This window comes from Clinocottus analis, unplaced genomic scaffold, assembly GCF_023055335.1.
Source record: "Clinocottus analis isolate CAN_PGR_092001 unplaced genomic scaffold, fCliAna1.0.p SCAF_1, whole genome shotgun sequence".
NCBI classification, from domain to species: Eukaryota; Metazoa; Chordata; class Actinopteri; order Perciformes; family Cottidae; genus Clinocottus; species Clinocottus analis.
In genome coordinates, this window is record NW_027175820.1 from 10520195 (window position 1) to 10538013 (window position 17819).

A 17819-nucleotide genomic window follows, 5' to 3' on the forward strand; every position below is an offset into this window, starting at 1 on the left:
GGTCTCACGGTGAAACAGACCTTTCTGTCTCGTACTGGATAGAAATGTCACTTGAATATGCCAACATTTATTTGAGCAGTAACTTTTTTTGTGGTGGGGAGGAGGGGGAACTATTTAGTGTACAATATGACTATTTTACTGTTATGAATTACTAGGACATAACAGATACTGGTCAGTGTGTACCTTTCGGCGGCTACTTTTTTGGCATGAACTCCTTTATGACTTATCAAGCTTGTGATACTTGGGATATGGTATGTAAATTATCATAATGGATACTGTGGGAACCTGATTATGAACTGTTTTATGTCCATATAAAGGCACTCAAAGAGCACATCGTACATGAGGAGTTGTTATGCTGTCAAAAGAAACTATAGAAAGAAAAAACTAATGTTCTGCCTAACCTTTAGTTAATCTGCTTGTTCCTGCATCAACATCTCAATTGTACTATTTAATAAATGGCTGAAGCAGTGCAAATCTTTAGAATGAAGGAACAACTTCTGCTTTTTAAAATGTCTAAACTCTTTAACACTTTAATTAGTTCTCCATTTACAGATTGACCTATCCCCATAAAAAAACTCTGAAAACTCCATTGTGTGCGGGCTGAGTAAGAAAGTGCTTCGGCTTGTTTTGGTAAACTGATTTTAACGGAAAATTTAAGCAAGATTAGAGCGACAATGGGGAAGAGAAAGTGTCCTGGCCTTTACATGGGGAAGTGCCGAGTTCTAAATCGTTGAATTGCGGCTCTTAAACTTCGATTTAAAGAAGAGTCTGTGGGTGTTGTGGCCACGGCGTTAAAAAGAAAAAGTTGCCTGCCCTAAGTTATATTACATGGAAGAATACACTGCAGTAACTGGGTAAACGGCACAAAGCAGTATTGCATCCATACAAGGAAGTTGTGGCAATGCAAATCACTCAACAGCTTTCACACATCTGACAGTTATGTCTTTATGCCAGCTCAACTCAGAGGAGAATTGTATAATACATTTTGAATAAAAATGATATCTATTGGTTCTCGGAACGCTAAGATATCAGCCTGATGAATGGAAATGTTTTTTTACAGTTTACGTGGTATTTTGGAAGGGAGAGTACAATTCCCTTAAGGCACAAGTAGAGACGTTTTTGTGTTAGTTTCTGACATGCTCCATCTGTTTCGGATAACTCTTGTGACTTCAGCCTGACACATTTAAATATCAAGTACAGTTAGCTGGAAACGGCAGTGGGTCAAACTGAACATGCAGGATGACCATGTAGAGAGACATTATTAGCAAGATTAATATAACGCTTTTCTACTTTTGTTTGTGCAACATGTCAACGTCTCTAGTCTCTAATCAAATCCAAATGTGTGTGTAACTGCAAGCGTAAAGGTAAAAACGTAACCAAACGTAACCACATACTGGGAGAGAGAAAAATCTGTCTTTAGCGTCACTGGGACAGTTTTTAAAACTACGTGCGTTTTATTGAGTTTTTTTTATCACAGAGCAGCCAAGTGGAAAATCTTAACCTTGGTCTTGTCTGGCTTTTGCCTTTGGGTATAAAATATAAAAATGATGTGTGTGTGTGTGTGTGTGTATATAGATATAGATATAGATAGATAGATAGATAGATAGATAGATAGATTTTTTAACTGAGGTCTTTCTGTAAATCGGCCAGTATCAATGGTTCAAAGTTCCTGGACTCATGGCTCGACCCGAATTCATTCTTACGTTTTTTGTTTATTTACATTAAATAATTTTTTTTCTTAACCTTTTATCAAAGTTCATGAACCAAGTAACTTTCTGTTAATGGTTTGCTCAAATGAATGCACATATCTTTGAATAAATGTAATGATTAAACAATATTTTAAACGTGGTGTTGACACAGGGAGCGGAAGTGGGTTACGAAAGCTCTCGGCTGCAAAGCGGTTGTGACCAATCCACTGGTGACTACAATGCATTATTGTGTTTGTTCCTACCCACACTACCCACAGCAAACCCACACGTACCCAAAATGAGCTCCCAGGGCATCTTTTAGAGACCAGTTTTATGACATTTGTTTTCTACCAATACTGCAAACAGAGTCATCTCTGTTACGGACATGAGACGGAGTCTGTAAAAGAGTTGGACTTTTAAATGCTCACAAATTGACGCAGGAAGCTGTGAAGTGGGAGTGTCTGTGCCTCGCTGTGTACTCTCATTGCAACATCAGTGTAACATTGCCCAGAGCCCTTAGAGACAGCGACGGATGGGGGATGACCTGTAATCTGCTTTTACAATCCTTACTTCAGCTGCAGTGGATGATAAAATGTTATGTTTTGTGCCATAATTCACAAACAAAGACTAAACAAGGTCAACACTGACACACAAACACTGCTATTTTATACACGGTCTAAAAGTGACTTTCTCCAGAATCTGGTTTGTTGAACCATTGCACAAAGAACAACAATACTCTGGTATCTTACTATTCATGAAATGGCATGACAGCTCAAATTAAAATGACCTTAGTAACCGTCTCATAGACATACTTTTCTCCACATCTTGCCCTTTCAGACAGCTCTAAGAGGAGGGAGGGGGCTCGCAGCCACAGCAGGGGAGGAGGATGCTCTCTCTCTTCCTCTCTGTTCCCTGCAGCTGATTGATGCTGGCAGCCTTTTACCTTTTAGTTTACCGGCACAGTGCAAGGTTCAGCTTTGTCACTGGGAGCTGCACCAATCTCCGGTCTGCTGCTGGGCGCTGAGAGGAGCTCAGCGGAGACTGGCGACATTTACACCCTCCCTCTACCAAATAAAACTACACAGAGCGGACCGAATAAATAACTTTATGGTCAGAGGCACACAGGCTGAGTCCTTGAAGGATACGGATAACATGCCTACTGGAGGATCACAGATTTGAATCTGTCAGCGGATAGCGTGACATTCAACTTTAGTGTTTGAAAGCATGACAGTGTAATGCAAAAGCCAAAGCAATTTGATTTCCAGATAGTTGTTAGCACCGAAATTGATGGAAGTGCTCAATGTAACGCAATGCATTCCTGTGTGAATTGAAAATGCCTTGATTAAGAAGAAAGGATTTGCTTGTTTGGACCCCTGGGCGCCAGAAACTCAAATAAAAATACCCTCCATGAAGACAACACTGTACTTCCAGTGTTTTGTTTATTTTTGCTCTATCATAAAACAAATTGAAGCGTGACAATTGATTAGCGTCTTGCACAAAGCTGGTTTTGCAGTTTAATAAGTCATTTGAGGTTGCAAAAGTTCAGGAGAACAGCTTGATTATATAAAGGTTTTGTGTAATGCTGTCGTTACCTATCTGTAATTTTTATTAATTTCCATTTAGTGTTGCATCGCTAAACTATATGAGCTACAAGAAACAAGATGGCAGCGGAACAAAAGCGTTGTGTGTGCAGGTTTGTATGTCTTGTCTTGTTGCTGGTGGTTAATGACAAAGTGGCATCAGATTGCTGTGTCAAGTGTCAAAAATTCAAGAGCATACCCTGGCTTTCAAATGATGGATTGAGGCTTTCAACAGCGTTTTAGTGGCTCTGCCGGACTTCCGCTGCGGCAAAGAATTTGTGAAAGGGGAAGTAGTCGTCTTGTGAAAGTCACTAATTCATCATATTCGCTACATGTGCTTTATAATTGTACATGTTTTATGTTAAACACAATTTTGAGAACTGTTAATGATTCATGGAGTGTTTGCACATGTAATGATTGTACAGCTTGTTCATACTTCACTAGGCTAATTGTATGTTCAGGTTGATAACAGTAACAGTCATGAAAGCCTGTAATCTATTAGAATATGTGTTCTTACATTAGCAGTCAATTGCTGTGCATTTTCTCAGTTTATTGAAACAGTAAAGTGTTTGCTTTAATAAAGAGCCATTAAAAGAGCTGAAGATCAGGCAATACGTAGATGTTGAGCTGAGGTTGTTTTATCAATTTTCCCTTCTCCAAGCCCCGCCGCCATGCTGCTAAATCAAGTAGTCAGAGCCAGGTCATGGAGCCCACACTGCCACAAACTCCACTCACTGAGTAACTTTTATCTAACTATGGGAAACAACTGATTCAGCAGTGAAAAAGATATTGATAGAAGATAAAGCATACAGATCCCAGTGTAAACGTGAACCGGCACATCACCTGGCGATCGCATTATTCACTGTTACAATCGTTAACACTATGGTGACCGTGCGCTGTGTCTTTCGTGTACCCCCCCCCCACCTTTCAGAAAACATGTCACACAGCAAGGGGGGAGGCGTATGGAAATTTTAAGTTCCAGCATGCATCTATAAGACAATGTGTTGCCAGAAAAAAGTTAATTTTCCAAATTATGAACCAAACGACACCGTTTTTTGACTAAATATATGTACCTAACACCCCTAAGCTTCATTTTATTGTAATTTTCATCGCAGTTGGGATTCTTTAGTTCCTGATCTTTCCAATAAAGTGTTTTATTAGTATATGGGGTGTTGGTAAAGGTCTGAACCATGGAGCAGGAACAAGTCAGCAACCACTCAAAAATATGTTGTTTTGCTTAATTCATGCTGGATATTCATAGTTATGATCAAAATATGTTGCAAATGTGTTTTTTTTAAATACAATTTTTTTTCACAAAGAAATTCTGAAAACATATCAAATAACACAAGTATTCAAACTCACGCTTTTATATTCACATTGTTAATCTTGTCTGAATGTTGAGTTATTCCTCAAACGTCTGCAAGCTTTTCTCATTTTCTTGCTTATGCTTCACCACAAAACATAAGTACTTGCAAAATCTTTCAGTACACAGTATTCATAAATGCAAAAGCCACATCTGTCATGAATATCTGTGAAGGGACTCAGTAAATGGGACATTTATGACAACAAGGAAAAAAGGCAGGATGTTCTTGCGTTTAGCTACATGCCATCCAATTTGGTTTTCTGCTCTCACCTTAACAAAGCCATCTTATTCATTAATTATACATGTCCTGTTCTCTCTGTGAACAGTGTGAGGTGTCTTTATCAAAGAGCTGGAAAACACACACACACACACACATTATTATAATGTGAGCAAGTGTGAAAGATTCAGCACATAGAGGCTGAAAGCTGTTATCTCCAACTTTGCAAATTGGCTAATTTGGCTCTCTTTATCCCTCCCTCCTGCGCTGTGCGTGTGTGTGTGTGTGTGTGTGTGTGTGTGTGTGTGTGTGTGTGTGTGTGTGTGTGTGTGTGTGTTCGCGCGCTTTAAGCATTTGGCTCAGTTTTTTACAGAAAAAAACAGCATACACCGAGTGAAATGTGTTTTGGAGGTGTTTTTATCTCGGACGGACACAACACCATTAGAAATAGGCACTTGTCAGAGAAACTCATTTGTGTCTTTTGACTAACATGTTTTCTTAATCTTTACAGAAGACAGATAGATAAATACTCTCAGAGCATCGTGAGGCATCCCCCCATTATTGTAACAATACGAGAAATGTGAGACATGATGAGGAAAAATGTGTCAGATTCACTGAGCCTCCGTTGCTGTGTTTTCGTCGAGGATAGCGAAGCAATATGTCCTGTTTCTGGAGATTGCACTAGTGGAAGAGTTGCGGTCGATCCTTTCCGTTTCCTGTCCAGATGGCAGCATCAGCTGACAGCAGATACAAAGTCTCTTGTGCAGACATGTCTATGTTGAAGCTCATTGGTGGCAGAAGTGTGTGTGTGTGTGTGTGTGTGTGTGTGTGTGTGTGTGTGTGTGTGTGGAGGGGGGCGGGGGGGCGGTTGTTAGGAAGGTGTTGCATTTGTGTGCATCTTTCTTATGATTTTGTTTGCATAAATCAATCATAACGCATTTTACAGCTCCCGGACATCTGACACTCTTTTTGTTACAAATGTGTTCAACTTAGACGCAGCCCACACAAAACCTTTTTTTGATTAGACTCCTGGGATGGTTTGGATTTGTGCCTAGTATCCCACAAGGGAACAGACATTCGATGACTGTACTTTTCAGCCAAAGAGAAATCCCTCCTCCTCCTCCTCCTTCCCATCCTGCCCACGGGAGATAACAGAGCTCTTCTGTGCTGCAGAAAAGGACACACTGCTATGCTCTGCCAGACCAGCGACCAAGTTCTGCTTTTAGCTATAATTTCTTGGCCTTTATCTTAATTTTAGTTTGAACTGAACATAAAATATTATCCTGAAGCAAAAGGAGAGCTAATTCAGTTGAAACGAATGGGAACATGTATACAATTAAGAGTCATTGACATGATTGTGATAAAGCCCTGAGGAGAAATGACAATGAAAAGCGTTACTCTTTTTAAATTTTATTGTATGTTGAATTTTCAGAATTGAGCCAATTTGCAACAGTTTGAATGAAGACAAGCAGCTGTTTTTTTGAGTACCATTCCTTTAATAAAGACACACATGACTTGACATCCGACGGCACAACTGCGTCTGAATATTATGCATTTATTAAGTGTATGCGGCACTTGAATACTTTCTATTTATAGGACCATTTCTCTCTTCTTGCTTCAGTGACATTTTAATTTATCATGTAATAATGTCACATTGAATGCTAGAAAACAATCAAATGTGACCTAATTTCAGCCAGATTCTGGTTTGGTAACATAGTCTATTGAGGTCATCTATTATCCAGTAGGTGGGGTGGGGTAGGGTGGGGGGTTTGATCTCTGACACTTGTGAAGGAAAAATAAACTTTTCTATGAAAGAGGCCGGATGAAGATGGTCTTGTGAACTTCTAAAATGCATCCACACAGGAATCACCAAGAACACTGGCAACCGGAGAAGAAATGAAATGTTTGTGCTTACTTGCAAGAAGAGAAGCATCAGTGTATTAACACATACAACTCCAATAAGTTTTCACAGGGACAATGGGGCATATTGTTACAATGTCTCACTTTATTTGCTGTGGCTTCATATGTAAAGAGAAAGCAAAGACAACAGCTCATAGATGGCACATAACAATGAAGCACTGTGAAGTCCCAGTGTGGACTCTTGAAAGCATAATGTAGGTTGATAATCAAATTAAGCAAAAAACATACAGAAGAAGCAACTTAATGTCTTCCTTATCAAACAATCTTCACAATGAAAGACTTGAGGCTAGAACATTAGGCTATTTACAGTTTGTATGTCTTAGTTATTGTATTCGGATTGCCATGTCGCCGCTCCACAAGAAGAGGACAATGCAAGCACAGCTCAGCAAGGATCAAAAGAAAACCAGAGTCTGAAATGTCTGCCAGAAACCACCCATTAAATTAAGAACAACACAGTCTCAATAAAAGCTATAAAGAGTGACAAGGCCACCACAACAACAACACAACTAAGGATCCAGTAATGTGTCTTCACTGCTTACTAACCAATGAGCTTTTTTGTTTTGGGGGAAGTCTTTTGCTTTTAGGAGAATTAGGAGAAAAAGGCAACCCTGGCTGAGCCTAAACGGCACAGAGCAGAGAGAAGCACAAAAAAACAAAACAAACTGAAACTAGACAGTTTGGAGAGCTCATTAAAGTAATGGAGCTCAAAGTGGTGAGTAAGTCATCTGACCATGGCCGCGCTCTCGCGCCCGGAGGAGCAGCGTCCCCTTCGTTCACCGGGAGAACACATACTCGGTGTAGCTGGTCCACAGTTTGTCCTCCCCCGGGTCACTCGTGGCGTACGAGCAGGTCCCGGTGGAGTTGCAGGCCACCATGTGGAAACCGGCCTCGGCCAGCCGGTCAAACGCCTGCTCCAGAAAGTTATACTTCAGGTAGTACCGGGCTGTGTATTTGTCCGCCGGGCGGTCCGGGTCGCGGCTCTCGTTCAATGTTTCTCCGAAGACCTCCTTCGCCAGAGAGATCTTGCTGCACACGGTGATCCTGGCGACCCGGCGGAACTTCGCGTCCGCCTGGATGTCCCTCCCAATGGTGTAGCTGCCCCGGTACCCGATGGTGATGTAGCCGGCGTTGGCCCCGGGGGAGCGCAGGGTCCTGTCCGAGGAGGAGGAGGAGGAGGTGACCGGGCTGGTGAGCTCGGCGTCCTCCGGCTCCCCGCTGTCCTCCGCGTACGAGCTGTCTTTGCTGACGGTCGCGAGGCGCCTCGACAGCTCCGGCAGCTGGAAGAAGTCGGCTTCCTTCTGCAGCCGCCGCCTCTCTTTGAAGTACTCTGGCAGGAAGAGCTCGGAGTCCCGCAGATGATCCAGGATGTAGCGGAACAGAAAGCCGTCCCGGTCGAAGAAGAAGCGGCCCTTGCCGTCTTTCGGCAGGTCGCCCGGGGAGCCCTGGGTGAACTTGGTCCACAGCAGAGAGTTGGGGACCGCCGTGAGAGTTTCAAGTCGGGTCACATACACCTGCCCGCCCACGTTTAGCTCGACAATCTCTGGGAAAGTTGCACTCTGGCTGTCGGTTTGTGCCATCGCCCTCTTTTCTTTTCTTGTTCTTCGTATTTCTCTTTTGTTTTGAGCGTCCCTGTCGGTGGCCGAACGAGGACGGATAGTTGGAGAGTCTCCGCGCGGTACAGACGTGTTTGTATCGTGTGGGAGGAGAAGGAAGAGGACGGCCAGCAGAGACATTAACCGTTCACTGGGAAGCTCTGAGGAAACACAGTGATGCATTCAAGGGACACGTGTAAGCCTCAACGTCCCACGCGTAAACACCTTGGCATCGTGCACGCACGAAAGTGACCAATAGGCCCACATATATTGGAGGGTAGACTACTGAGGGCCGACTTAAAACCATGTATTGCCGGGAGTGACAGTAGCTGGGGGGAAACGTCGAAAGGTAATAAAACCTGCCACGCCCTTAAAGATCACTAATTACTCAGCATGTGTCCTTTTTACACACCTGTTTTTGTACACGGGTTAAACAAACGAGATAAAGTACAGTGTCAAGGTGCTGTTAGCTTTGCTTGATTAGACCTATCTTTCCTCCTCACGCTATGAAAACCACTTAAGTAATAAGTGCATTATAAGAGTTACTATAAGTCCTCTTAATATACATATTAGACTGGGTTAAGTAAAACAATTGCTGAGTTACTTTTTTCCCTAATTTTTCATAAGCCAGTGGTAAAGAAATGGGAAGCTATTTGTGACCATAATGTATGGCGAATGTCTTTAGTGCCTGTCCTAATGCACTCATGTCAGGTCAACTCATAATATTTACGTCTGTGACAGGATGTTTGTGTCGTTCTGCGGCCTAGAAGCACAGCAGCAACAAAGGTCAAGGTCGTGACATGTCCCTTTAGCCTGCAGAAACAGAAACAGCGAGGTCTGTTCAGATGGTATTAATACTCCAAGAGAAGCAAAGCAGACAAGCTGTTGTTATAAAGAAGAAGTTATTGTAGCAACCCAAACAACTCGCCCATCATCATGTTTACAGAAAGCATGTGCAGGAATTCTCGTTCGTGTGACAGAAAAGTTGTGCTTAGAAACAATTTATAATTCTCAATCTAGCTGTGTGATCAAAAGCTTTAAAGGTACAGCCGAACAGACCTTGAGGTGGAATAGATATAAGTGTGTCTTGGGTCTTTGTGGTCATACACGTGCAGCAACAGGCAAAGGTCAGGACACAGAATGTACCAAAAGCCTGAAATAACTTTTCCTGAAATCCACATAAGTCTTAACCCAAGATTGATTTTAGCTTTCCCCCAAAGAGCTCCGTGATCTCGTCTCGAAGTGCAGTATTAGCTGTTTCATATTTCAGTCCAAACATCAGTATTTCTAACATTGACGTTTATCTCTCAAAATCCGTGTGATTTATCTCAGATGTTGAATTTATGTGGATGCATAAAAAGCACTAGCTATTGTCAAAGAAAATGTTTTGTATTGTGCAGCTGAAGCCTGAAGACACGATTGAGAAAGAAGAAACCGATTAGAATGGTGTCGCAATACAATTTCTGTCGATACAGTCCTACAATGCGATTATGGAATAAATGCAGATATTTAGCCAATCTGATGGGAAAGTAAAGCAAGTGTTAATTAAAAGATAACACTAAATATTATGCAACAGTGGAAATGTGGCTATAGATTTTAATGAAGTAAAAAGCATTTAAAAGATGTTTATATATATTCAATTTATATCCCAGCTTAACGTTGGTTTGCATAAACTCTGTAAATACAAACAAACATCATGTCCAATCTTCACTGCTGAGCACAGAAAACTTGCTTTCCGGACAGTTGATGTTTTGGTTTTGTACCACAGAATTAAACATGTCCCAGCGTTTCCTCCTCACAGTTCATGCTTTGGAGTAGAGCGACATCTGGTGGAGAATAATGGAGATTCAAGGAGTTAATATACTAAGACACATTGTGTATAACCTATAAATATTCAGTGTTTTCTGCCCACTGTATAAAATAGAGGCAGCGTGTTTGAATATTGGAGATGTATAATATGCTTTCGTATTCCTAACACTGAGAAACAAGTGTATCATAAACTCTGTAGTATAAAACAAATGACCAAGTCTCTCTCTGCACACCACTACACACTATCCAGCCTCCACCTCATGTCTGTGTTATCACATTAAAGGTTGTCATTTTTCTCAAAGTCCGGCAGAAGATATTTTGATGAAGGCACTTGTAATGCTTATCCCTCCAGCCATTTCCTAAAGAATATAAAGGTCAAGAGATGTGGCAGCTAGATAACTCAGCATGGGTGAGTCCCCTCGGAGGCACTGTGTGGACTTATCTGGAGTTTTTGGTTCATATTTATCAAGCCATACATCATGTTGTGTGGATGGTTGCTGACCCTGAGAGACGACATCACAAGCTTCGTGTTGATGTAACATGTGGGAGCTGGACTTTGAATGTTATAGTTGTTTCGCCGGAGAAAGAAGAAAGAGAGGTCTGGTGGAATGTGATGTGTATTTAGATGGAATTATGGGCAACAACTACTTTGCACAAATGCAAAACCAGAAAAATACACAATTTCACAGAGTTTAGCACGTGCTAATTTGACAGGGCACTCTGCTGTTGTACAGTCAATCAAAATTTGCCTTCGCTAGTCGGCGTCAGAAATACTGGTCCATTTAAGGTATTGTAATTTGATTAATGCACACATTTTAACTACATATTGACGAATGTTCTCAGCTGTTGCCGTGCAGAGCCGCGCCTCCTCCTGAAGCGGCGGTGTCTCTCTGCTTTGATCTGAATTCATCAGCCACTTGTGACTCACTTCCACCCCGTCGAGTTCTCCTGACCCTCGACTGCCAGCACCTCCTCCTTCGCAATATGAGGCTGGGTTCAGCAGTTAGTCTGGCTCTCTCCTGGTTGACTGCATTGGCCAGCAGCTATCGAATGTCTCACGCTTCTTTTGAGGTTTTAGAATACATGTCATCCTATTTCATCATGTTATAAGCCTGAAATTATGGGACAAATACAATGTGGTGTTATTGTGGTTAGGCTAAATGTAATATATGTTATGCTAGACCGCCCCATTAATACAAGTGCGTGCAGGGGAGTAAAAATATGTTTTTGAAAGGCTAAACACCAACAAATATGGGCTGAAGCTGAATATTTCATCAGTTAAAAACCTGTTGTAAATTTTGGAAATAATGACACCTTTTTTTTTAATCAATTTTGAATTTAGAGAAATGTACTGAGGAAATTAGACTGAGGAAATGTACGTTACAGGGAGGAAGGGCTGAGCACCACGTGACTGTCGCTGTGTGTGTGTGTGTGTGTGTGCGTGCGTGTGTGTGTGTGTGCTTGCGTGCATGCGTGTGTGTTTAAGAGAGAAAGGGGAAGTTAATACATAATTTATAGCTCTTTTCTGATGTTTTTGAACGCTTGTAAAATGTCTTTGTGTATTATGAAAAGCGCTATATAAATCACATTTATTATTATTATTATTATTATTATTATTATTATTATTATTATTATTATTATTTTTATAATTATAAAACCTAAACCCTAAAAATGTAAAAGTGATTCGGAATCAGGACTTTACTGAGACCACAGTCCCCGCTGGCGTCTCATCAAATGTAACACCACACACCGGCTTCGTGACGCACATTCCTAACCAGCCAACACTGCGGACAGCTTGATTTGAGAAAATACTATTGAAAAAATGTGATTCATGATTTCAAATGGCTCTTATACACAATTAACCTTGTAAATTAAATTGTGCTCAGTGTTTACTGTTTGATTGTTTTCATACTTTTAAACTGGTCGACGAGTCTAAATTTAAACTTTTAACTGCAGTGGAAATTAATTAGTCTTCAGGAACATCCCTAATGCGATGAAGCTGATGACAGGTTACTTGGCAACATGCAGACAACCAGCTGCACGTGGCATCCCCACGGTGTCGTCCGCTGCCATTGACAAAGCCTGTGGGCATTTCCCGTACTAGAGGCCTTTGACATTAACAGTGTGGTTCAACTAGCGGCCTCCCGAGTGCATTCAAAGTAGAAGTATGTATGTAGAAGTATAGTTTGTCAAGGTTGATGGGGGAGTGAAATATTTTTAGTTCACCTAAAAGCACATTTGTGTAAGTCTCATGCAGTGGTGGAGGAAGTGTTACGATCTGTATCAATAAAACAATGCCAAGCAGTCAAATATTATTATTCTAGTAGTGCATATTGTTGCGTGCGTAGCATCAATCGTTTGGAGAACCAACTCAATGGGGGAGGTGGTGGTATGTAACATGTGCTTAATGTATTTGGTACCTAAATCACATGCGGCCCCCACATTCCAGTTGGTGTCGTACAGCCACTGAGCAAAACAAGAACAAGGAGTTGAAGTAGAAGTAGACCACCTCAAAAGTGAAGTTTAGTGCAGTATTTGAGGGATTTAAATACAATTTTCTCTCTCCATGGAAACAGTCTATGAAAGGAACCATACTCACGCCACCTGGCTCCACCTAGTGGTCAGAAGAGAGACAACTTCTTTTCAGAAACAGTCAAGATATAACAGTATCACAACATTTTATTCTGATTCTTCCTGGGTAATACTAAGAACCCTGATTGGAAATATATCGTCACACGTCACATGTTTTTAGTGACGTGTGCACGTGTGTGTGTGTGAAGCGCTGTATTACGACTCTAAACAATCATGTGTCCTCCTGCTTTTGACACGAGGCAGCCTCCCGATGTGACACCAAGCTAAACACTGTCACTCTGCAGTGTGCTGGAGTGCGACCTCCTCACCACGCTCTCTGTGCTCTCTACGGCACCCGGCCCCGTCATCCGTGTGGCGCCTCCCCTCTCTCGGCCTCTCTCGGCTCCTCTCCAGTGATCCCCTCCCTGCTCCCGTCGGACACGACGACAGAGACGAGAAGCACAGACCTTCTCCTCTTCTGCTCTTCTCTGTCAGCAGAGAAACACTCTCCAAATCACACTTCCCCTTTCGTAACCCCGGTGAACACACACATTGAGAGGTCACCGTATCTCGTCTGATTCTCCGTTGAGGACTTTATCCTCTTTCCTTCCTCTGATTAAGCTTGTTCGATTACAGCATGCTATAACTGAAGTGTACAGTTTGAACATGTTTATATAACCTTTGACTAACTTGAACGCATGATGAAAGAAACATTCCTACCTCTCGGTCATATAAGTGCTAACGCAGGAGGAGCCCGGGGAGATGCAGGGAGTTATATATCTGAAGCCCAGCTCAGCGTTATTTTTAACTGTCTGAGTGCCAAATGTTCGTATGGGCTGCCTGCTGTGAGCTCATGAGTTATGTGATTTGAGGAGGTATCGAACACGTGAGTGCACAAATTACAGCAAGGCTCCATACATGCGTGTGTGTGCTGTGTTGGACAGATTTCTTTTATTAAAGGAATTTTTCATCATAAAGAAAATAATTCTCCAAAACCTCATTGATAATAGTCCAGCACAGTTCATTTCACAGCACAATACGACTAGAGCCAATAATTATTTTTCACTGGAGATATTTTAAAATGACACAGTAGGGAACACTAAAATACAACAGAGACACCATTGATGTTATTAGAAATACCTGTGCTTCTCCTGCCATGACAAGTCAAAATGGGAAATTGTTGTGATCAAGAACTATTTAGAGTTTTGAAGATTTATAGTCCAACATATCCATTCATTACCATTTTGTTACTTCTTGTACAACACGCTGCGAATCCAACTGTAGTTGCTTGTCGCTCTAATTTTACTTATGCTTTATGTGACTGGACTGTGTATGTGTGTGTGTGTGTGTGTGTGTGTGTGTGTGTGTGTGTGTGTGTGTGTGTGTGTGTGTGTGTGTGTGTGTGTGTTCTCGTCACCTTCTCTCAGGGTTACGTCTGCACCCTCGTGCTCCTCAATCAGCTCTAATGGATCCTCTGGCTCAGACTCAGCCAGGGCACTGATTGTGATACTGAAGACGCTTACACAGACACACACACACACACACACACACACACACACACACACAGGACAGGGCGGGGCTGGATGTGCGTCGTGATGAACTAAGAGGTACGGTGACCGTACCGACTACCGTCTTTGTCCTTTGTTTCCTCTCTTGTTCTTCGTCGTTGCCGTACTTTAGTAATGCTGCACCTCCTGAAGTCAACTCACTGTTGTAACCAATCAAGAATTCGTTTGATGTCAAATTGAACAAAATCTCCAATGTGTTATGGCCTTAAAATAGAAAATAAAAACTTTCCAGAAATGATATCTTGTCTAAAATCTAATGAAACGATACAAACTGAAATGTCAGATCATTCTTCAACCATCACCACCACCAGGGCCCTCGTGTGTTCATGTCAGTCGTTCACATGGGTCCCATCCAGCTTCCCTCTCATAGACGTCTTCATTCAGAGAGTGAACAGGTCCCCTGGGGCCAATGTGAGCTTTTGTATGTGTGTGTGACCGCGACATTATTCTCCCCACTGACTCTCTATGGGATGAAAAAAGACTGTACATCCAGTGTGTCCCTTCCTTGCTGTCTTTAGAAAAGAAACAAGCTAAAAGGGTATGTGTTGTACGGCAGGGCAGCCCCGACATGAGAATAGAAAGGTATAGAGATATCACTGCTGTTGTGTTAGTATTTCTTTCATAACAAGTTCTTTGGCCCTATATTCACAACATATTTTCAGAACTCTCCTATGTGTCTTTAAAAATGTCCCATGGCACACAAAGTGAAAACATCTGTTTTAAATTAGTTAATGCAGCTAGTAACTTTATCAAAACATTTTCCACTTCTCACATCTGAAATGTGGGTATTAAAAAGAGTCCTTTTCAGTTTTTCATGTTTGCAACCCTCACTAGGGTGATGTTGTTAGAACAAGGAGAAGCTCTTGTAAACTCATGTTGCATCGATGCATTAATCTGGACCAAACATGTGATTTACCACAGCATTTAATGGGAATATTTGTGATGAAAAAATTGCTGATGCACTTATCTTTCCCCTTACGTTTCCCCTTCACGAGCTGCACACTCCTGAGTCTCCACACGTGCAGGTCCAATGGAACAATCAGATTCCCATTGAGCTACGAGAGCCGACGGCTCTCCACCGCTTCTTGTTCTGGAAGATCTGAGTAACTGTTTGACTCACAGCTCTAATCCCATACCGGTGAAGGTGATTCATGGCTCTGACTCAATGTAAGAATCCGTGTGGTTTGCTGGTTGTGGAGCGGTCTTCTCACTGGTGTGGTGAGCGCCAGACGGTTGTACCTGCAGTCGGCCCGAGTGGAACAAAACCGCCTCTATAATTAGGTTCTCGGGCTGATTTGATTAGAGCAGCCGCTTCATTCATTTTGCTAAAGATGCTTCTCAGCTGCTTGGAGGGACTAATGGAGGAGATGGAGAGATATATGGGAAACAATTAGACAAGATATAATGTTTGTGCATACATCTGAACGTGTGTATTAATAGAAAAAAAAAGCAGCATAGTTATACCAGTAAGTAGAAAATGGTTTTCCCTCAACATTTACGTTGATCCACCACACACATACTCTCTCATTTATCCTTCTCAAACCTTTTCCTTCTTCATCCCTCCCCCTCTTTCAATGTTTCAATTAGCTGCCTTGCAATTAGATTACAAGAGACATTACTTAAGAGGGACATAAATAGTGACCTGCCTCAGCTACAGATGAGATATGAGCTGCCTGGTGTCACGCTTTCTGGACAAGAGACAGGCTGATCCTGAACATATGTCTTATGCTTTACATCATGTTCAAATCAAACACATTCTTTTTAAAAAAAAAAATCCTTTTCTGTGCTTACAATAACAAACTCAAAATGGGTTTTCATAATATTACCTTCCTTGGATGTTTGACCTTGACTGTGCAGAATGATGGCTGTAAGAAAAGAAGAAGACTTCCGCGCTCTGTGTATATTTTATGTCATGTGTTCTTGGCTATAATAAATATGAACCCTGCAGTCCAGACAGCCTTTCACTTGTTTTTCAAAGTGGAACAGCTCTGACAGGATGGTGTTTGGGAGCTTCTGTCAGATGAAAGCTCTCTGAGGTTGGAGGCACTGCCCCGACTCAAGTGCAGGTTTGTTTTGCACAAAGTCGGAGAACCTGTAAGAGACGCATTCAGAAAAGAAAATCGAAGCAGCAGAAGTTGAGAAATCTGGATTTTTGTTTGCTGGTATGGGCCAAAGTCCAAAAAAAGAGGGATCCTTTGCATCTGCCAGGTATACACCTGACTTTCAAACTGCACCCTAGTTATACCAGTTACACTGCTCTTATGTGGAGTAAACTGATCTTCATGTTTAAAGAGTGTCTCTTTTAAACAAAGACATGTGACATGAGTTCCCATTTACTCACTTGCTCTACCGTGACATCACTGAAAATTGAAGAGCATACTTCTTAAATTAATCGAAAAGTTATCTTAATACTTTGCTCTTGTCACATTGTTGAGACTATTGTCTCCACCTCATATATGGTGGTAGCTAGTTATACTTGTTAAATCAAATTGACCAAACATTATCAGTGCTGATGCTTTTAAATACAAATCTGAGACGGACTCCAAGCATTTCAAAGTTAAACAAATAACATTCAATATCACAAATAACCTTTCCAGCCCGCAGTGGACAAACTGGACAGAGTCCTCTCTCTAAAGTTATGCCTGACTCCAGAGAGATGCCTATCTGAATGCACCGTCTGCTCTCTGTAATCTCATCTCCTCTTGTTCACGTTCTAGCGGGACCTTGATTCCCAATATTCCCGTTAATCTCTCAAGATTTGTCTGGGAAAATAAGCCAAACAGCTGGAGCAGATAAAACAAAGAAAAGGGAAATAAAAACGGTTCCTCTTCTCATTTCCCGACATGTTGTGCGTCAATCAGCGTGAGCCCAAGGTAGCTTCCTCCAGACCAAGACGAAAGGTCACGCAGCTGTACAGTACAAGAGGGTTGTTGTCATTGTGTGTAACCAGTGGATTAAGCCCTCAAGGCTTAATCCATCATTCATTCTTACTATGTGGATCTAAAATAAAGTCAATTTGAGCTTTCATAGAAGAGAAGCCAATTGGAGATGATATTAAAAGCGGGACAAAAATCTGCCCTGGGATAATACCAACGACTCCTGGAAAGAGATTCTAAAGATATCCAGTCGTAATAAATGAATCTCTTTTGGTTCACATCTAAATGAACTCTAGAAGAAAGCCAAACCCATCCCCCCCGAACATTCTCCTCTTCGCCCGTAAAGCCTCAAATAAATGGATTGACTTTTGGACGAGCGTCGGTTTTCCTTCATAATTGTTAATTATCGTGAGTGCTCTCTGAGGTACTTTCTATGAATGGATATGGCACTCTCTCTCCTCCACCCTCTGTTGTTTTTTTATGAGATTGGCCTTAGTTCTCAAGGACATCAAAAAGGACACTAGTGATGGAGGGAGGAAGTGCGGTGGATGGGTGGGGCTCCTGCGTCATCCCTGCGCAACAGAGTCGGTGGATTTTATGGCGACGGGCGGCAGTAAGCTACGCCTCCCTCTAAC

At 41.9% G+C, this 17819-nt stretch overlaps 1 protein-coding gene across 1 annotated transcript; it reads right to left on the reverse strand.

The window, feature by feature from the left end:
* Positions 1-6246: 6246 nt before the first annotated feature.
* LOC137783054 (BTB/POZ domain-containing protein KCTD12-like) lies at positions 6247-8528 on the reverse strand. Its single transcript, XM_068572817.1, has one exon. It carries the CDS (start codon positions 8499-8501, stop codon positions 7542-7544), a length of 960 nt encoding a protein of 319 aa, XP_068428918.1. The 5' UTR covers positions 8502-8528; the 3' UTR covers positions 6247-7541.
* Positions 8529-17819: the final 9291 nt, after the last annotated feature.